Source organism: Oncorhynchus kisutch, linkage group LG23 (assembly GCF_002021735.2).
Source record: "Oncorhynchus kisutch isolate 150728-3 linkage group LG23, Okis_V2, whole genome shotgun sequence".
Taxonomy (NCBI): domain Eukaryota; kingdom Metazoa; phylum Chordata; class Actinopteri; order Salmoniformes; family Salmonidae; genus Oncorhynchus; species Oncorhynchus kisutch.
Window position 1 is genome coordinate 33,611,477 of NC_034196.2, and position 22,774 is coordinate 33,634,250.

The 22,774-nt window shown below is 43.2% G+C and overlaps 1 protein-coding gene across 1 annotated transcript; it reads right to left on the reverse strand.

Moving 5' to 3' along the window:
- Positions 1 to 101: 101 nt before the first annotated feature.
- On the reverse strand, positions 102 to 21,129 carry pargl (poly (ADP-ribose) glycohydrolase, like). The gene is made up of 16 exons (XM_020457816.2): positions 20,781 to 21,129; positions 19,326 to 19,726; positions 19,067 to 19,180; positions 18,833 to 18,925; positions 18,320 to 18,391; positions 15,930 to 16,016; positions 15,298 to 15,458; positions 15,103 to 15,182; positions 14,830 to 14,902; positions 14,648 to 14,723; positions 14,374 to 14,521; positions 14,199 to 14,277; positions 13,999 to 14,107; positions 13,764 to 13,872; positions 13,374 to 13,502; positions 102 to 659 (listed from the first exon to the last, which is right to left on the reverse strand). Exons 1-16 carry the CDS (start codon positions 20,980 to 20,982, stop codon positions 547 to 549), a joined length of 2,046 nt encoding a protein of 681 aa, XP_020313405.2. The 5' UTR covers positions 20,983 to 21,129; the 3' UTR covers positions 102 to 546.
- Positions 21,130 to 22,774: the final 1,645 nt, after the last annotated feature.

Below are 22,774 nucleotides of genomic sequence, written 5' to 3' on the forward strand. Positions count from 1 at the left end.
CTATAGCTCGTCCCACCAGCCGCCACTGGTGCGTATGTCTGTCAGCCACAATACAGCCACAATACTCATTTTACCAATAAACAAACAGTGAAGTCACTAGATTATAAAGAGGAATTTATTCAAAATGTTTAAAGAATTTTTTTTATAATTTTAGAGTATTTTACAGAACACTGCATGTATATATATATATATATATATATATATGTCTGGTGATGGTTAAGTTGTTGGCTATCATCAAGGGACAAATCAAAAAGCAGTAACCCTGATTTTGTTGACATCATTTCATTAGCTTCGTTTTATCATCACATTTAGTCGTTTTCTAAATAGTTCAGTATGCAGTAGTTACAAATGTATCAGTTTGATTTAGAAACAGTGTAACTATTGAAAAGACAAACACATTCATAATCAACCATTACTTGGAATTGTACCATGTTTCTATCCACAGATCATTCATAGAGCCACTATCTCTGGGGTGCATCTCAATAATGTGAAAAAAAGGAAAGGAGACAAGGAAAGGAAGCTCCTTCAGAGTATGTAGATGTGTCCTCACAGCTGACTCCTGTGTTTCAGGGTATTCCTGATCCAGTCAAACAGGTCCGCATGTGTGTGAGCCAACTGTATCACAGCACAGTAGTCAACCAGCAACTCATACAGCTCACCTGAGACAGGGGAGAGGAATCAATCAATCAAACTTGATTTACACGGCAACCAGGAGGATATGATGTTTGACTAAACACAGTGAAGGGAAGGAGGACTTTTTTACATCACGGCAACGTGTGGAACCGCTGTCATATAAAAAACCTCGTCCAAGGCAAGCCCATGTTTTTTCTATCCTCAGTCCGCTTTGACAGGGTGCAGGTGTAGGGTCTTACATTGAGAGAATCTTCATCATATCAATAGAAAATAATAACAATCTATTTTTAAAAAATCACAACCTCCTCAAGCTTTTGGAGTTGACTATACGCACTCAAGCAAAATAATATACCTACTCTTGATTTAGGCTATATTCTTGAATGCCAAATGTTTCTGATCAGTGATAGATGAGAAAACAAATATGTCACGCCCCGACCTTAGTTATCTTAGTTTTCTTTATTATTTTGGTTAGGTCAGGGTGGGACGTGTAGGGTGGTTTGTGTAGTTTTTGTATTGTCTAGGGTGTCATGACGTTGGCCTCTTTGAGTATAGCAACCCCATCCCCCTCTCCCTGCCTCCGCCTTTCCTCCTTCAACTAGGCTGCTGTGGTCAGAGGTCGTAAAGTCCTGAGAAGAACTCATGGACACACAGTATAGAGAGAGTAGTTTTTCATGGAGACAAAGGAAATCCTTCCACCTTACAGAACTTGAGGTACGAACAAAGTTCATATTCCAGAGAAAGTGTAAAAGATCGGTGAAGAATCCAGCTACAAACTGGTCCGTTTGTCACAACTTGGGAAGGTCATGGGAGACGGTGTGGCCACATTACCATAACGTTGTTTATATAATAGCCCCAGATATAATGTTTACATCTAATTGTTGTATAAGATGAATGAGTGAGTATGATACTGTTTACACAATTTTACAATGTGATTTTGGACTGTTTAATGAAGGAAAACTCAAAAAGGGGATTGGAGTTAACTAAATCAGAGGACCGCCCCTGAGCCCAGTGAGGGTCAGACATCCTGGGACAGCCCTTTTCTGCCATTCCGAATAAAACCCAACTTTGAGAAATTATCACCATGTTTTTCTCCATTAGGGGAGGACAAAGGTTGTAGACCATTGCTGAATCTTTTAACCATACCACGTGGTTAAACTCTTAGACTATCGATACCGACAGAATGAGAACAAGTCTTTGATACTAATTACTAGTCTACAGCGAGGAATTCGGTATCATTGAACGAGTACCGCCGAAACATCCATTCTATAATGCATGTCACTTTGAACTATCCCCTCTAACCAAGACAGAGAGAGAGAGGGAGAGAGACGGAGAATTCTACGAAAGACAAACTTTACACCAGCGATCAAGACGACACACTGAGCGTAAATATATTGATTGATTGCAATTGTTCCCGAATGAGTGAGCGTTCATGTGTAAAGGATTAGCATTAACTTTCCAAATGTCGACAAAACAAAATACACTAGACAAGGTGGGAGATTTTTGTGTCTAATTAAATTAATTACATGAGAAATGTTGGTGGAAACGCTTATACGCAAATATTGATACAATAACCATCCTATGAACATGGAGTCACGCGATGACATGTGTGGTCCTCCCACTACAACTCGTCAGGAAAGCATGCAGTTTATTAGGCTACAGATGAAATAAGTTATGATGAATTTCACAGTGTGGTGAAAGTGCACGGTGATGATCTTGATGCTTCTTTCCAATAAATTTAGAGGCTCTTATTCTGGTGACATGATGATCGATGCGTGACTGCTGTCTGACAAACAAATATATTCTCACTGTTGTACACATTGAATTTGGTACATTCATTACTTTTTGTGTGCACTATGTCATCAAGACTGATTTCTTTTCCACAACAAGTCCATTTGGTGGAAACACACTGGTGGGAAAATGTGCATATTTCCTTTATGCGGTTTTTAGAATATTCACAAGGAAATCTGTCACCAATTGGATGGCAACCTTGATTTGTCAAGAGTTCCACGTTGTCTGAAAACAGTGCTGAAATAGTTGACAACACACAGGTAGGCTCATGCTATTGGAGTTTCATTAAGCAACAATCTTATGCCTTCAATTGCATTAGCCTACTTTATTCCCATATTTTCGTTATTTATTCCCACAGTAATTCTTTATGGATCCATCGTGTTGTGGTTAAGAAAACAGTGCATGTGGTGGGCTATATGCAGAGATGAGTGAAGTGACATGCCTCACAAAGTTTACAACTGCCAGGAGGATAGAAGTAATGGGTGCAGCCTAGCAACCATCAAGAGCTAAAAAGCATAGTGCAAGTCAATGCCACCTTGGTTTGAATACACTGAACAAAAATATAAAAGCAACATGTAAAGTGTTGGTCCCATGTTTCATGAGCTGAAATAAAAGCTCCCTGAAATGTTTCATATGGACAAAAAGCTTAGTTCTCTCAAATTGTGTGCACAAATTTGCTTACATCCCTGTTAGGGAGCATTTCTCCTTTGCCAAGATAATCCATCCACCTGACAGCTTCCGGCGCCGACGGAGATGTCCGCCTCGCTTCGCGTTCCTAGGAAACTATGCACTTTTTTGTTTTTTTTATGTGTTATTTCTTACATTGGTACCCCAGGTCATCTTAGGTTTCATTACATACAGTTGGGAAGAACTACTGAATATAAGAGCAACGTCAACTCACCATCAGTACGACCAGGAATATGACTTTCCCGAAGCGGATCCTGTGTTCTGTCTTTCACCCAGGACAACGGAATGGATCCCAGGCTGCGACCCAAAACAAAGACGTCGTAAAAGATTGAAACGTAGCGGTCTTCTGGTCAGGCTCCGGAGATGGGCACATCGTGCACCACTCCCTAGCATACTACTCGCCAATGTCCAGTCTCTTGACAACAAGGTTGATGAAATCCGAGCAAGGGTAGCATTATTAACGTTATTTGCTTCACGGAAACATGGCTCACTCGAGACACGCTAACGGAGTCAGTGCAGCCAGCTGGTTTCTTCACGCATCGCGCCGACAGCATCTTTCTGGTAAGAAGAGGGGCGGGGGCGTATGCCTTATGATTAACGAGATGTGGTGTGACCACAACAACATACAGGAACTCAAGTCCCTCTGTTCACCTGACATAGAATTCCTCAATCAAATGTCGTCTGCATTATCTACCAAGGGAATTCTCTTCGATTATAATCACAGCCGTATATATTCCCCCCCAAGCAGACACATCGATGGCCCTGAACTAACTTTATTTGACTCTTTGCAAACTGGTAACCACATATCCTGAGGCTGCATTCATTGTAGCTGGGGATTTTAACAAGGCTAATCTGAAAACAAGACTCCCTAAATTGTATCAGCATATCGATTGCGCAACTAGGGCTGGTAAAACCATAGACCATTGCTATTCTAACTTCCGCGACGCATATAAGGCCCTCCCCCGCCCTCCTTTCGGAAAAGCTGACCACGACTCAATTTGGTTGCTTCCTGCCTACAGACAGAAACTAAAACAAGAAGCTCCCGTGCTCAGGTCTGTTAAACGCTGGTCCGACCAATCTGATTCCACACTTCAAAACCGCTTCGATCACGTGGATTGGGATATGTTCCGCATTGCGTCCAACAACAACATTGACGAATACGCTGATTCGGTGAGCGAGTTCATTAGAAAGTGCATTGATGATGTCGTTCCCATAGCAACAATTAAAACATTCCCAAACCAGAAACCGTGGATTGATGGCAGCATTCGCGTGAAACTGAAAGCGCGAACCACTGCTTTTAATCAGGGAAAGGTGACCGGAAACATGACCAAATACAAACAGTGTAGCTATTCCACCCGCAAGGCAATCAAACAAGCTAAGCGTCAGTATAGAGACAAAGTAGAGTCACAATTCAACGGCTCAGACACAAGAGGTATGTGGCAGGGTCTACAGTCAATAACGGATTACAAAAAGAAAACCAGCCCCGTCACGGCCTGCTCCCAGGCAGACTAAATAACTTTTTTGCCCGCTTTGAGGACAATACAATGCCACTGACACAGCCCGCAACCAAAACCTGCGGACTCTCCTTCACTGCAGCCGACGTGAGGAAAACATTTAAACGTGTTAACCCTCGCAAGGCAGCAGGCCCAGACGTCATCCCCAGCCGCGTCCTCAGAGCATGCGCAGACCAGCTGGCTGGTGTGTTTACGGACATATTCAATCAATCCTTATCCCAGTCTGTTGTTCCCACATGCATCAAGAGGGCCAGAATTGTCCCTTTTCCCAAGAAAGCTAAGGTAACTGAGCTAAATGACTACCGCCCCATAGCACTCACTTCCGTCATCATGAAGTGCTTTGAGAGACAAGTCAAGGACCATATCACCTCCACCCTACCTGACACCCTAGACCCACTCCAATTTGCTTACCGCCCAAATAGGTCCACAGACGACGCAATCTCAACCACACTGCACACTGCCCTAACCCATCTGGACAAGAGGAATACCTATGTGAGAATGCTGTTCATCGACTACAGCTCGGCATTTAACACCATAGTACCCTCCAAACTCGTCATCAAGCTCGAGACCCTGAGTCTCGACCCCGCCCTGTACAACTGGGTCCTGGACTTCCTGACGGGCCGCCCCCAGGTGGTGAGGGTAGGTAACAACATCTCCACCCCGCTGATCCTCAACATTGGGGCCCCACAAGGGTGCGTTCTGAGCCTACTCCTGTACTCCCTGTTCACCCATGACTGCGTGGCCATGCACGCCTCCAACTCAATCATCAAGTTTGCGGACGACACTACAGTGGTAAGCTTGATTACCAACAACGACGAGACGGCCTACAGGGAGGAGGTGAGGGCCCTCGGAGTGTGGTGTCAGGAAAATAACCTCACACTCAATGTCAACAAAACAAAGGAGATGATTGTGGACTTCAGGAAACAGCAGAGGGAGCACCCCCCTATCCACATCGATGGGACAGTAGTGGAGAGGGTAGTAAGTTTTAAGTTCCTCGGCGTACACATCACGGACAAACTGAATTGGTCCACCCACACAGACAGCGTCGTGAAGAAGGCGCAGCAGCGCCTCTTCAACCTCAGGAGGTTGAAGAAATTCGGCTTGTCACCAAAAGCACTCACAAACTTCTACAGATGCACAATCGAGAGCATCCTGTTGGGCTGTATCACCGCCTGGTACGGCAACTGCTCCGCCCACAACCGTAAGGCTCTCCAGAGGGTAGTGAGGTCTGCACAACGCATCACCGGGGACAAACTACCTGCCCTCCAGGACACCTCCAGTTGACCTACCAGATGTCACAGGAAGGCCATAAAGATCATCAAGGACAACAACCACCCGAGCCACTGCCTGTTCACCCTGCTATCATCCAGAAGGCGAGGTCAGTACAGGTGCATCAAAGCAGGGACCGAGAGACTGAAAAACAGCTTCTATCTCAAGGCCATCAGACTGTTAAACAGCCATCACTAACATTGAGTGGCTGCTGCCAACACACTGACTCAACTCCAGTCATTTAATAATGGGAATTGATGGAAATTGACGTAAAAATATATCACTAGCCACTTTAAACAATGCTACTTAATATAATGTTTACATACCCTACATTACTCATCTCATATGTACAGTGCCTTGCGAAAGTATTCGGCCCCCTTGAACTTTGCGACCTTTTGCCACATTTCAGGCTTCAAACATTAAGATATAAAACTGTATTTTGTTGTGAAGAATCAACAACAAGTGGGACACAATCATGAAGTGGAACGACATTTATTGGATATTTCAAACTTTTTTAACAAATCAAAAACTGAAAAATTGGGTGTGCAAAATTATTCAGCCCCTTTACTTTCAGTGCAGCAAACTCTCTCCAGAAGTTCAGTGAGGATCTCTGAATGATCCAATGTTGACCTAAATGACTAATGATGATAAATACAATCCACCTGTGTGTAATCAAGTCTCCGTATAAATGCACCTGCACTGTGATAGTCTCAGAGGTCCATTAAAAGCGCAGAGAGCATCATGAAGAACAAGGAGCACACCAGGCAGGCACGAGATACTGTTGTGAAGAAGTTTAAAGCCGGATTTGGATACAAAAAGATTTCCCAAGCTTTAAACATCCCAAGGAGCACTGTGCAAGCGATAATATTGAAATGGAAGGAGTATCAGACCACTGCAAATCTACCAAGACCTGGCCGTCCCTCTAAACTTTCAGCTCATACAAGGAGAATACTGATCAGAGATGCAGCCAAGAGGCCCATGATCACTCTGGATGAACTGCAGAGATCTACAGCTGAGGTGGGAGACTCTGTCCATAGGACAACAATCAGTCGTATATTGCACAAATCTGGCCTTTATGGAAGAGTGGCAAGAAGAAAGCCATTTCTTAAAGATATCCATAAAAAGTGTTGTTTAAAGTTTGCCACAAGCCACCTGGGAGACACACCAAACATGTGGAAGAAGGTGCTCTGGTCAGATGAAACCAAAATTGAACTTTTTGGCAACAATGCAAAACGTTATGTTTGGCGTAAAAGCAACACAGCACATCACCCTGAACACACCATCCCCACTGTCAAACATGGTGGTGGCAGCATCATGGTTTGGGCCTGCTTTTCTTCAGCAGGGACAGGGAAGATGGTTAAAATTGATGGGAAGATGGATGGAGCCAAATACAGGACCATTCTGGAAGAAAACCTGATGGAGTCTGCAAAAGACCTGAGACTGGGACGGAGATTTGTCTTCCAACAAGACAATGATCCAAAACATAAAGCAAAATCTACAATGGAATGGTTCAAAAATAAACATATCCAGGTGTTAGAATGGCCAAGTCAAAGTCCAGACCTGAATCCAATCGAGAATCTGTGGAAAGAACTGAAAACTGCTGTTCACAAAGGCTCTCCATCAAACCTCACTGAGCTCGAGCTGTTTTGCAAGGAGGAATGGGAAAAAAATTCGGTCTCTCGATGTGCAAAACTGAGAGACATACCCCAAGTGACTTACAGCTGTAATCGCAGCAAAAGGTGGCGATATAAAGTATTAACTTAAGGGGGCTGAATAATTTTGCACGCCCAATTTTTCAGTTTTTGATTTGTTAAAAAAGTTTGAAATATCCAATAAATGTCGTTCCACTTCATGATTGTGTCCCACTTGTTGTTGATTCTTCACAAAAAAAATACAGTTTTATATCTTTATGTTTGAAGCCTGAAATGTGGCAAAAGGTCGCAAAGTTCAAGGGGGCTGTCACGCCCTGGTCGAAGTATTTTGTGTTTATCTTTATGTATTTGGTCAGGCCAGGGTGTGGCATGGGGTTTTTGTATTGTGGTGTGTTTTGTCTTGGGGTTTTGGTGTTGGTATTGGGATTGTAGCTTAGTGGGGTATCTAGCTAAGTCTATGGCTGTCTGGAGTGGTTCTCAATCAGAGGCAGGTGTTTATCGTTGTCTCTGATTGGGAACCATATTTAGGCAGCCATATTCTTTGAGTTTGGTGTGGGTGATTGTCCTTAGTGTCCTTGTAACTGTCTAGTGTTAGTTTGCACCAGTTTAGGCTGTTTCGGTTTTCATTACGTTTATTGTTTTTGTATTGATTCGTGTTTACTTTATTTTTATTAAACATGAATCTCAATAGCCACGCCGCATTTTGGACTGACTCTCCTTCACCACTAGAAAACCGTAACAGGGGCCGAATACTTTCGCAAGGCACTGTATATGTATATACTGTACCCTATATCATCAACTGCATTTTTATGTAATACATGTATCACTAGCCACTTTAAACTATGCTACTTTGTTTACATACCCTAAATTACTCATCTCATATGTATATACTGTACTCGATACCATCTACTGCATCTTGCCTATGCCGTTCTGTACCATCACTCATTCATATATCTTTATGTACATATTCTTTATCCCTTTACACTTGTGTGTATAAGTTAGTAGTTATGGAATTGTTAGGTTAGATTACTCGTTGGTTATTACTGCATTGTCGGAACTAGAAGCACAAGCATTTCGCTACACTCGCATTAACATCTGCTAACCATGTGTATGTGACAAATAACATTTGGGTTAGGGTTAGGGTTATGGTTAGAATTTGTTTTGTTGTTTGTTGAGTGTGACAGGCAAAGGAAATTCAGGAAACTAGCCTTACTAGCATTAACATCTGCTAACCATGTGTATGTGGCAAATACATTTGATTTAATTTTGATTTGATATCAAGAAGCTGATTAAACAGCATGATCATTACACAGGTGCATCTTGTGCTGAGGACAATAAAAGCCAACTCTAAAATGTGCAGTTTTGTCACACAACACAATGCCACAGATGTCTCAAGTTGAGGGAGTGTGCAATTGCATGCTGACTGCAGGAATGTCTACCAGAGCTGTTGCCAGATCATTTAATGGTAATTTCTCAACCATAAGCCGCCTCTAACGTCGTTTTAGAGAATTTGGCAGTACGTCCAACAGGCCTCAATATCGCAGGCCACATGTAACCACGCCAGCCCAGGACCTCCACATCCGGCTTCTTCACCAGCGGGATCGTCTGAGACCAGCCACCCGGACAGCTGATGAAACTCTGGGTTTGCACAACCGAAGAATATCTGTACAACCTGTCAGAAACCGCCTCAGGGGAGCTCATCTGCGTGCTCGTTGTCCTGACCAGGGTCTTGACCTGACTGCAGTTCGGCGTTGTAACCAACTTCAGTGGGCAAATGCTCACCTTCGATGGTCACTGGCACGCTGGAGAAGTGAGCCATTCACGGATGAGATCTTGAGGCCCATTGTTGTGCCGCCATCACCTCATGTTTCAGCATGATAATGCACCCCCCATGTCGCAAAGATCTGTACACAACTGTATCTGAGACCAACAGATGCATATTTGTATTCCCAGTCATGTGAAATCAATAGATTAGGGCCTAATGAATGTATTTCAATTGACTGATTTCACTTTATGAACTGTGACTTAGTAAAATCTTTGAAATTGTTGCATGTATCGTTTATATTTTTGTTCAGTGTAGTTACTATAGTTACTCACCCGCTGTAGTTCCTAGTGTCTACTATCTATGGTAACTCACCCACTGTAGATCTGAGTCTGTACTATGGGAACTCACCCACTGTAGATCTGAGTCTGTACTATGGTAACTCACCCACTGTAGATCTGAGTCTGTACTATGGTAACTCACCCACTGTAGATCTGAGTCTGTACTATGGTAACTCACCCACTGTAGATCTGAGTCTGTACTATGGGAACTCACCCACTGTAGATCTGAGTCTGTACTATGGTAACTCACCCACTGTAGATCTGAGTCTGTACTATGGTAACTCACCCACTGTAGATCTGAGTCTGTACTATGGTAACTCACCCACTGTAGATCTGAGTCTGTATTATGGTAACTCACCTACTGTAGATCTGAGTCTGTACTATGGTAACTCACCCACTGTAGTTCTGTGTGTACTAACTCACCCTCTGTAGGTCTGTGTGTATCAGAGCACTATTGAAGTCGGAAGTTTACATACACTTATGTTGGGGTCATTAAAACTCGCCTTTCAACCACTCCACAAATTTCTTGTTAACAAACTATAGTTTTGGCAAGTCGGTTAGGACATCTACATTCTGCATGACACAAGTAATTTTTCCAACAATTGTTTACAGACAGATTATTTCACTGTATCATAAATCCAGTGGGTCAAACGTTTACATACACTAAGTTGACTGTGCCTTTAAACAGCTTGGAAAATTCCAGAAAATTATGTCATGGCTTTAGAAGCTTCTGATAGTCATTTGAGTCAATTGGAGGTGTACCTGTACCTGTGGATGTGTTTCAAGGCCTACCTTCAAACTCAGTTCCTCTTTGCTTGACATCATGGTAAATCAAAAGAAATCAGCCAAGACCTCAGAAAAAAATGTGTAGACCTCCACAAGTCTGGTTCATCATTGGGAGCAATTTCCACACGCCTGAAGGTACCACGTTCATCTGTACAAACAATAGTATGCAAGTATAAATACCATGGGACCACGCAGCCGTCATACCGCTCAGGAAGGAGATGCGTTCTGTCTCCTAGAGATGAGCGTACTTTGGTGCGAAAAGTGCAAATCAATCCCAGAACAACAGCAAAGGACCTTGTGAAGATGCTGAAGAAAACAGGTACAAAAGTAACTATATCCACAGTAAAATGAGTCCTATATCGACATAACCTGAAAGGCCGCTCAGCAAGGAAGATGCCACTGCTCCATAACAGCCATAAAAAAGCCAGACTACAGTTTGCAACTGCACATGGGGACAAAGATTGTACTTTTTGAAGAAATATCCTCTCGTCTGATGAAACAAAAATCGAATTGTTTGGCCATTATGTTTGGAGGAAAAAGGGGGAGGCTTGCAAGCGAAGAACACCATCCCAACCGTGAAGCACGAGGGTGGCAGCATCATGTTGTGGGGGTGCTTTGCTGCAGGAGGGACTGGTGCACTTCACAAAATAGACAGCATCACAAGGAAGGAAAATTATGTGGATATATTGAAGCAAGATTTCAAGACATCAGTCAGGAAGTTAAGGCTTTGTCGCAAATGGGTCTTCCAAATGGACAATTACCCCAAGCATATTTCCAAAGTTGTGGCAAAATGCCTTAAGGACAACAAAGTCAAATTATTGGAGTGGCCATTACAAAAGCATGTGCGATCAAGGAGGCCTACAAACCTGACTCAGTTTCACCAACTGTCAGGAGGAATGGGCCAAAATTCACCCAACTTATTGTTGGAAGCTTGTTGAAGGCTACTCGAAACATTTGAACCAAGTTAAACAATTTAAAGGCAATGATACCAAATACTAATTGAGTGTATGTAAACTTTTGACCCACTGGGAATGTGATGAAAGAAATTAAACCTGAAATAAATCATTCTCTCTACTATTATTCTGACATTTCACATTCTTTATTCTTAAAATAAAGTGGTGATCCTAACTGACCTTAGACAGCAAATTTTTACTCTGATTAAATGTCAGGAATTGTGAAAAACTGAGTTTAAATGTATTTGGCTAAGGTGTATGTAACTGTAAGTGTAACTTCAACTGTAAGTGAGCAGAGTGGAGCTGGAGCGGAGTGAAGAGCGGAGGCTGCCCAATTTGACTGGAGCACGGAGCGAGATTCCCAAAGGCTGGAGCGTCAGCCTTCTCGCCCGCTCCAATTTCGCTCACTTCAGGAGCTCAGGGCACGCCCCCGGCCCAGCATGCATTTGTAGTCTACTTGTGTGCTGCTAGAGCCACTTGCTTTAGCTAATAAATATTGTCATAAAGAAACTGATAAAACACACAGGTGCAAAATCAAGGTGACTTACAAAGATGAGGACCAAGAGCAAGAGAGGGAGTGATGTGGTGTCCACAACTAAATAATCATTGTGGAATCTCTAAGGACACATCTCAAATGCAGAAAGAAAGAGGTGCGTAGATAACTGTGTCATTGTAGCGAAGTATTTATAAACAAAAAATCTGATCTCTTAAAAGTTTAGGTCATTTTTGTTCTATTATCTATACAATAGGCCATCATTGATTTTGGCCCAATAGGCCTGGCATATTCCCAATTTCAAAGAGCTTCCCTTTTGATTGGGTTATCTTGCCTAAAAACCTTTAGGACTACTTAGAGAGAGAAAAAAACAACAACTCTGCATCTCTGCCCAGGATGGCAAGAGTGGCCAAAAGGGTGTTAGCATCCCCAGCGGCTCTGCAAGTGCAGCGAGGATACTCTGTGCTTCTGGACTCCAGGCACCATCACATGAGCCTGAAGCCGCAGACTGGCCAAACTTGTGTTTCTAAAAATGAATTCAAAGGCACTGTAGACTAATAAGGCATTTTTCGTTTAATTTGTATTTAATTGTAAGTAAGTCACAGCCTATATGTGCAATGTATAGACTATAATGATTTAATACATCAAAATGTTGTTTAAATGTTGAACACTTTATGTCCCTACCTGCCAATTGTGTCGCACTTGCAAATGCTTCACAATGTATTTCTTTGTATTAAAATACTTTTCATTCAAATCAAATGGTTTGGTTTCAATCCTTCAAAACCAAATGGTACTGTAGGTCCAGGTAGTTACAATAGATGGGTTTTGGTTCAATTGTGATTTTAATGAATGGAGCGAATTAAGAGCGGCATTTATTTGTATTTTTTGAGTGCAGAGTGTTTTTTTAGCGGAGCGGTTGGAAAGGAGGTGGAACGCCAGAGCAGTGCTCCAGGAGCAATGAGCGCGATTCCTGACCACTCAACTCAGATCACATACTCTGGAGTGTAGTAATTCTGTGTGTACTAACTCACCCACTGTAGTTCTGTGTGTACTAACTCACCCACTGTAGTTCTGTGTGTACTAACTCACCCACTGTAGTTCTGTGTGTACTAACTCACCCACTGTAGTTCTGTGTGTACCAACTCACCCACTGTAGTTCTGTGTGTACTAACTCACCCTCTGTAGTTCTGTGTGTACTAACTCACCCACTGTAGTTCTGTGTGTACTAACTCACCCTCTGTAGTTCTGTGTGTACTAACTCACCCACTGTAGTTCTGTGTGTACTAACTCACCCACTGTAGTTCTGTGTGTACTAACTCACCCTCTGTAGTTCTGTGTGTACTAACTCGCCCTCTGTAGTTCTGTGTGTACTAACTCGCCCACTGTAGTTCTGTGTGTACTAACTCACCCACTGTAGTTATGTGTGTACTAACTCACCCACTGTAGTTCTGTGTGTACTAACTCACCCACTGTAGTTCTGTGCATACTAACTCACCCACTGTAGTTCTGTGTGTGTCCAGTAGGTGGTGCATGTCCTGCAGCTCTCTCTCCAAGATGAAGTTATTGAATGTGAAGAAGGACACGCCCCTCTTGGCCCTGGCTGCAGCCATCAGCTGGACCAGAGCTGGGAGGGGAAAAACAACCAATCAGATCACAGTATAATTTTCAGTGAATTTTCAGAGTGGGTCTATGTGGAATATCCTGTGGGTAGAGTTGAGTTATTGTTTGGGGAGTTAGGAGCCAGGGTCAACAGTTAGTGGTACCTTTAAGTTTGGGGTTAACAGTACCTTTAAGTAAGGGGTTAACAGTTAGGGGTACCATTAACTTAAGTAAGGGGTTAACAGTTAGGGGTACCTTTAAGTAAGGGGTTAACAGTTAGGGGTACCTTTAAGTTTGGGGTCTCCATTGAAGGCTCCGCAGCCCCAGTTTCCCGTGGCGATGTCAGGAAGGAAGTCTGGGTAAGTGTTGTCACCTGCCTTAAAGCCACAGTACGCCTGAGGGAGGATATTACAGGACACCACCGACATCAGATTTATCTCCAGCCCTGCTCTAGCTAGCACACCTGATTCTACTAATCAGCTGTAATCTGGCCCCTACAGGAGAGGAGGGTTGGCTCTCACCTTGTTGAGTTCCCTGGTGACCTGTTTCATGTTGTACTGTTCTCTCTGGTGTCTGAAGTGGAGAGCATCCATGGCCACAATCTGTCTGTGTAGCCTCTGCCACTCATCCCTGCAAACACAGGCAGAGCAATCAGGGACTTTAGTGTGTGAGTTTGTGTGTGAGTGAGTGAGTGAGTGAGTGTGTGAGTGTGTGTGTTCACCTCTCAAAGTCGTCTCTGTGAGGCCCTTCCCACTTAAAAGTGTCACTGTAGCCACTGTACTGACTGAACTGTTGAGAACCTACAGAGAGAGAGAGAGAGAGAGAGAAAATGTAACGGAGAGAAAGGGAGAGGAGGAGAGATGATATAACCTGTGATCACACACGCACACACACACCTGTGATGAAGAGACACTCATTGTCTCCTAGTTTCTCAGTGAAGAGTCGAGATACGATGAGTTCAGGGTTCATCAGGAACAGAATCTCCTCCTGAACCAGACCTGAGCCCAACACTCCACCTCCTATCATGTTACAGGCAAAGTCCACCTGCAACACACACACACACTCTTAGCATTACACACTCAAAAATTCACAAACACACACACATACAGTGTTACACACACACACACACTTATACAGTGTTACACACACAAGCCATTAGATGTCACCAACCTGTAACATCCCTGCTCGCTGTTCCTCTATGCAGCCTGCTGAGGTGACGTGGAGTTTAGGAACAGTTTCCTTACAACTGACACACAGAGAAAGACAAGAGGGGACATATTAGGAGTGAGTGAGTGAGTGAGTGAGTGAGTGAGTGAGTGAGTGAGTGAGTGAGTGAGTGTGTGTGTGTGTACCTCCCCCAGTAGGGCATGTCTTTGTCTCTGATGTAGCGCCTCTCAAAGGTCACCAGTCCATTGAGCCTGGTCGCTGTCATGGCAACAAGGGTCAAAGTTCAGACAGGTAAACCTGGTTCCCACAGCAACTATTATCAGAGGGTATTCCTCATCGACACTCATCAGACGGTCTTAAATAGGTTCCTGTAACCTGCATTCTGTACCCTACAGTACACTACAGCACTTGTATTCCAGTCATTATAGTGACTATAGTAGTGTGTGGTAGTAACGTACCTGGGTCTGTGACAGTGTGGAAGTAATGAAGGAGGGCTCTCAGCTTCTCTCTCTTCCTCTCAGACCACTTTTCAAACAGACTGACAACACAGAGAGATCGAGTGGTCACATGTTATCATCTGTTGAAGTTGGAATACTTCGTGTTTGTCTCTATGTGTGTGGGTCCTCAGTGGAGTTTGTTGTGTGTGTTCTGACCTGTTAAAGTTGATGGTGGGGTAGTTGTGGTACTCTGCTCTGGGGTTGGGAGAGTTGCGGTGGGGGAAGGTGCAGTAGAAGGCGTTGGCCAGCAGACAAGCTATCTGTCTCTGGGACAACGTGATGGACTGAGTCTGGCCCTTCTTGAGTAGAGGGATAGCCTACACACACACACACACACACACACACACACACACACACACACACACACACACATTTATCAGACTGAGTAGAGAACACACATTCAGTACCTCTACAATCTGTACCCTACATAGTCCACTACCTCTGTGCCCTACATAGTCCACTACCTCTGTGCCCTACATAGTCCACTAACTCTGTGCCCTACATAGTCCACTAACTCTGTGCCCTACATAGTCCACTAACTCTGTGCCCTACATAGTCCACTAACTCTGTGCCCTACATAGTCCACTACCGCTGTAGGGTCTCATGGGGGAGACCTATCCTTTTCTTAATTTGATTCATTATTTAAATAAACACCCTTGAAACCGAGCTAATCCTACTCTGTCCGTGTCTGATCTGTGTAAACGTCTTGACCAAACGACCTGGTCTGCCACACTACATAGTACACTACCTCTGTACCATAGTACATCATTCAGTTCCTATGTTGTTACCTTCTTGATATCGTGAGGCAGGCTGGAGGCCAGCTCTGCTATCTTAGGAAAAACAGACATGTAGTATTTCTCTTCTTTGGGTGATTTCTAGAGAAGAGAGAAAGGAGAATATATGTAACAAAATAAAATATTTTAAAAAAAATCACCTTTATTTATCCAGGTAGGCTAGTTGAGAACAAGTTCTCATTTACAACTGTGACCTGGCCAAGATAAAGCAAAGCAGTGTGACACAGACAACAACACCGAGTTACACATGGAGTAAACAATAAACAAGACAACACAATAAACAAGTACATGACACAGTAGAAAAAATAAAGTCTATATACATTGTGTGCAAAAGGTATGAGATAGGCAATAAATAGGCCATAGGAGCGAATATGGCCTATTTATGTCGTTCTGCCCCTGAACAGGCAGTTAACCCACTGTTCCTAGGCCGTCATTGAAAATAAGAATTTGTTCTTAACTGACTTGCCTAGTAAAATAAAGGTAAAAAATAAAAAAATTAAATAAAAAAAATACAATTTAGTAGATTAACACTGGAGTGATAAATGAGCAGGTGATGAAGTAAGTAGAGATACTGGTGTGCAAAAGAGCAGAAAAGTAAATAAAATAAAAACAGTATGGGGATGAGGTAGGTAGATTGGGTAGGCTATTTACAGATGGACTATGTACAGCTGCAGTGATCGGTTAGCTGCTCAGATAGTTGATGTTTAAAGTTGGTGAGGGAAATAAAAGTCTCCAACTTCAGCAATTTTTACAATTCGTTCCAGTCACTGGCAGCAGAGAACTGGAAGGAAAGGCGGCCAAATTAGGTGTTGGCTTTGTGGATGATCAGTGAGATATACCTACTGGAACGTGTGCTACAGGTGGGTGTTGTTATCGTGACAAGTGAACTGAGATAAGGCGGAGCTTTACCTAGCATAGACTTAGATGACCTGGAGCCAGTGGGTGTGGCAACGAATATGTAGCGAGGGCCAGCCGACTAGAGCATACAGGACGCAGTGGTGGGTGGTATAAGGTGATTTGGTAAAAAAACAGATGGCACTGTGATAGACTGCATCCAGTTTGCTGAGTAGAGTTTTGGAAGCTATTTTGTAGATGACATCGTTGAAATCGAGGATCGGTAGGATAGTCAGTTTTACAAGGGTAAGTTTGGCAGCGTGAGTAAAGGAGACTTTGTTGCGAAATAGGAAGCCGATTCTAGATTTGATTTTGGATTGGAGATGTTTAATATGACTCTGGAAGGAGAGTTTACAGTCTAACCAGACACCTAGGTATTTATAGTTGTCCACATATTCTAGCTCGGAACTGTACAGAGTGGTGATGCTAGTCGGGTGGGTGGGTGGGTGCGGGCAGCGAACGGTTGAAAAGCATGCATTTGGTTTTACTAACGTTTAAGAGCAGTTGGAGGCCACGGAAGGAGTAATGTATGGCATTGAAGCTCGTTTGGAGGTTAGTTAGCACAGTGTCCAAGGAAGGGCCAGAAGTATACAGAATGGTGTCGTCTGCATAGAGGTGGATCAGGGAATCGCCCGCAGCAAGAGCGACATCATTGATATATACAGAGAAAAGAGTCGGCCCGAGAATTGAACCCTGTGGTACCCCCATAGAGACTGCCAGAGGTCCAGACAACATGCCCTCCGATTTGACACACTGAACTCTGTCTGCAAAGTAGTTGGTGAACAAGGCGAGGCAGTCATTAGAAAAACCAAGGCTATTGAGTTGCCGATAAGAAGACGGTGATTGACAGAGTTGAAAGCCTTGTCCAGGTCAATGAAGACGGCTGCATAGTACTGTCTTTTATCGATGGCGGTTATGATATCGTTTAGTACCTTGAGCGTGGCTGAGGTACTAACTTTACAGTGTCCCAAAACTTTTTGAAGTTAGAGCTACAGGATGCGAATTTCTGCTTGAAAAAGCTAGCCTTTGCTTTCCTGACTGACTGCGTGTATTGGTTCCTGATTTCCCTGAACAGTTGCATATCGCGGGGACTATTCGATGCTATTGGAGTCTGCCACATGATGTTTGTGCTGGTCAAGGGCAGTCAGGTCTGGAGTGAACCAAGGGCTTTATCTGTTCTTAGTTCTGCATTTTTTTAACAGGCATGCTTATCTAAGCTGGTGAGGAAATTACTTTTAAAGAATGACCAGGCATCCTCGACTGACGGGATGAGGTCAATATCCTTCCAGGATACCCGGGTCAGGTCGATTAGAAAGGCCTGCTCGCAGAAGTGTTTTAGGGAGCGTTTGACAGTGATGAGGGGTGGTCGTTTGACCGCGGACCCATAGCGGATACAGGCAGTGAGGCAGTGATCGCTGAGATCCTGATTGAAAACAGCGGAGGTGTATTTGGAGGGCAAGTTGACCATTCACAGTGAAGTGGTAACTGACCTGAACAAAGGTATGCAGGGCATCAAAGGACCATTGATCTTCATACTTTGGGTTGTATTTCTTTATGGCTTTCTAAGTGGAGAGAAACATGTAGATCATTGTTAAACAGTACTGGTCAAACATGCTAACCCCTACCTTAACTGTTACCCCAAACCCAGGTTAACCTGAGGGGGCATGTTAGGAAATGTTAGGATAATGGAGGCATGTTAGGAAATGTTAGGATAATGGAGGCATGTTAGGAAATGTTAGGATAATGGATTCATGTTAGGAAATGTTAGGATAATGGATTCATGTTAGGAAATGTTAGGATAATGGATTCATGTTAGGAAATGTTTGGATAATTAGGAGTGTTAGGAAATGTTAGGATAATGGAGGCATGTTAGGAAATGTTAGGATAATTAGGTGTGTTAGGATAATGGAGGTGTTAGGAAATGTTATGATAATGGAGGTGTTATGATAATGGAGGTGTTAGGAAATGTTAGGATAATGGAGGCGTGTGTGTGTGTGTCGTACCTCTACGTCACCCACTGATGCAGTGGTCTTATTGGCCAGACTCTGCAGCTGTTTAGAGACCACCTTCCACCGACTTTGCTCAGAGCTGGTTACCTGGGAAAAGTCAATCAACCAAATTACCAATCAATAAATTAGCCAACAAACAAATAAATCAATCAACCAAATGTTCATTGAACCAATCAATTGACAAATAATGTATCGATCATCAGTAAATTAATGAATCAATGAACACACCCGTCCAGTCTTGATGAGGCTTTCTGGTGAGCAGGGCATCTTAACAAAGTCACTGTGCCACACATGACGTCCAGAATGAGGTTTTAATATCCTTTTATGGCGGAACTCATTCACCTGAATAGGGAGGTAGACAGAGACATGAATGAACAGTGAGAGACACTCTTTGTAGTAATTGTTTTGTGTAAACGTTCCAGTTCACTCTGTTACTTTAGATGCAAACTTTTTTATTGATCTGCACTGGTTTAATTATCTCTCTTACATCTATGAGGACGTTGTGAGTTCTGCTGAAGGACAGCTGCCCCAGTTCCACGTGACACTGAGGGACTTTCTTCAGCTTCTGAGAGCAGCATGACCTCTTCTCCTCCTCACCCCTCGCTCCCTCTGTGTCTCTTTTCCTTCCTCTATCCTTCCCGCTATTTGTGTCCTCTCCTCCACCCGCCTTTCCATCCCCCTCTTTCTCTCTTTCTCCATCCCTTTCTCTCTCACTGTCTCTGTGCAGTGATTTGGTGACCGAAGTTTTGTCAATGTCGACCAGGTTTCCAACAGGGACCTCTCCGTTTGGGTTGCGTTTAACCCCCTGATCCCTGTTATTGTTCTGCATGGCGGCGTCATGCTGCATGACAGCTTTCATTTGGGAACTGTTGTTACGAACGGCCATACCTGGAGATAGACAGAGAGACAGGAGTAGGAGTTATACTGTCTGCTCCTGATGCTGGGTGATATTTATCATATCAACATATACTGTAGATTATATTAAATATACCTCACACGTGACCTATGATAAGACTACGTCATTTGTATGCAAAGTCTACTAAAATGTTTATGACTCATTATAAAATGAAAGGATTTACATACAAGGCATTCAAGGGGGGAGGAGAGAGAGAGAGAGAGAGAGAGAGAGAGAGAGAGAGAGAGAGTGTGACCACAGCTGGTCAGGAACAAAGATAAAGGACAATGAATCTGAGACCATTTTATAACATCTGAGTTGTTTGGATTCAACATCTAAGTTGATGACCAATGGCATTACTGTAAAGTTAACCTCCAATCAGATATCAGACCTAGGGCCTCCCGGGTGGCGCAGTGGTTAAGGGCGCTGTACTGCAGCGCCAGCTGTGCCATCAGAGTCCCTGGGTTCGCGCCCAGGCTCTGTCGTAACCGGCCGCGACCGGGAGGTCCATGGGGCGACGCACAATTGGCCTAGCGTCGTCCGGGTTAGGGAGGGCTTGGTCGGTAGGGATGTCCTTGTCTCATCGCGCACCAGCGACTCCTGTGGCGGGCCGGGCGCAGTGCGCGCTAACCGAGGTTGCCAGGTGCACGGTGTACCCTCTGACACATTGGTGCGGCTGGCTTCCGGGTTGGATGAGCGCTGTGTTAAGAAGCAGTACGGCTGGTTGGGTTGTGTATCGGAGGACGCATGACTTTCAACCTTCGTCTCTCCCGAGCCCGTACGGGAGTTGTAGCGATGAGACAAGATAGTAGCCACTACAACAATTGGATACCATGAAATTGGGGAGAAAAAAGGGGTAAAATAAAAAATAATAATAATACAATTTTAAAAAGATATCAGACCTAAGACAACTGCACTTTCTCATAACCTCAAGATGTTGGGGTGCAGCAATAAAAAAATCTGCAAGAATTTGTGCTGTTGCAATAAACAAATGAAACCATTTTTCTGTCTCTATGCGTGACATCTGGAGGAAAACTGGCACCATACCTACGGTGAAGCATGGTGGTGGCAGCATCACGCTGTGGGGATGTTTTTCAGCGGCAGGGACTGGGAGACTAGTCAGGATCAAGGGAAAGATGAACGGAGCAAAGTACAAAGCGATCTTGATCAAAACCTGATCCAAAGCGCTCAGGACCTCAGACTGGGGGCGAAGGTTAACCTTCCAACAGGACAACGACCCTAAGAACATAGCCACTCCTGCGTTGTCTTCGGGACAAGTCTCAATGTCCTCGAGTGGCCCAGCCAAAGCCCGGACTTTGAACACGATCAAGCATCTCTGGAGAGACCGGAAAATAGCTGTGCAGCGACTCTCCCCATCCAACCTGACAGAGCTTGAGAGGATCTGCAGAGAAGAATGGGAGAAACTAACAATTCTATTTCAAAAAAAATCTTTGTCATTATGGGGTATTGTGCATAGATTGATGAGGAAAACAAACAATTCAATCCATTTTAGAATAAGGATGTAACGTAACAAAATGAGGGAAAAGGGGTCTGAATACTTTCAGAATGCACCATACCCCCTCAAAAATGTATTCGCCTCACGTTAGTCAAAAAGGTCTGTCTTTTTAATATCCAGTGCAAATGATAATCACCAAGCCTCGGTGTGATAGAGCAAAATATCATGATCTGATATCCATATATCCAGTGGAAACGTCATAAAAACAGCTTTCTGTTCCAAGCTCACTGACACAGGAAACTTTGAGGGCCCGGAATAGCCTAGTTGATATAATGTGATGATTTGATACAATGTTGAACTTCACTAGCAATAGCTCAAGTCAAAACAGACCGAAAGGGAGGCAGACAGGCAGAGAAGAGAGATGAATGTATCATATTTTCTACTGTTTTTATTTGTCTGCTTTAGGCCTTTTACTTATTTGATGATGGAAGTTATAGGCATACTGCTGCAATGGCCTTCTATGCTTTCATTTATTTAGCCACTAATGGACCACAATGTATCAATGTGTCCATGACAGAGGCAAATGCTCTTGATGAATTTTTACTTTTACATTATCATTTTACTTCAGATTTTTATAATTAACCACGAGTCAATGACTTTGAAAAACTAAAACGTTATTATTGAAATTACTGTTCCACGAAAATGGACCATTTAGTTTGTTTGTCTTTGAAATAACACCAAAATGAACGCAGACTAATGTATATAATCATGTTGTCACATTGACACTTTGATAAATATAACCATCAGAAGATGGCACTCAGTTCCATGTAACGCTTATCAGTCAAATGGTCTAATACACTTGATGAAATTAAATAGAATATTAGTTTCAATTTCTCAATTTTCTGACTACTCGTTCAAATTGAATAATAGAAATTTTCGAATTTTGTCGAAACTGTCGAATTTTTCAACCCATTAAAATTTAGATTTTATAATGTTTTTCAAATTTTCGAATTTACCTTTATTTGTTCGAAAATTAAAAATGAAATATTGGTGTGGCTGGGAACACGGTTATTTCTTAAATCTGTGGATCAATTGGACGCTACCACTTCAGTGCTGGTGAGATTAGCCTTGCCTACACTATAAAGTGGTAAATTAATGCGGCACACACACACTGTCACGTTCGTTGTAACGAGGAGACCAAGGCGCAGCGTGACTAGAATACATTCCTCTTTATTAAAGGAAGACCACTTAAACAAAACAAACGTGACGCTATAACGACTGTTGCTGACACAAGCAACTATACATAGACAATAACCCACAAAATACCCAAGGAATATGGCTACCTAAATATGGTCCCCAATCAGAGACAACAATAAACAGCTGCCTCTGATTGAGAACCAATCTAGGCAACCATAGACATAAAAACACCTAGACTAGTCCCAACAATTTGGAAGGCTGGTCTTTATGTTAGATCTTTTATCCAATCATATTCAGCAATCATGTGTTGCCAGGGATCTAATATCTGCCCTCGGGCCTTCAGAATCAACAGTGCGGGCGCTTGTAGCTTAAAGTGAATGGAAATGAA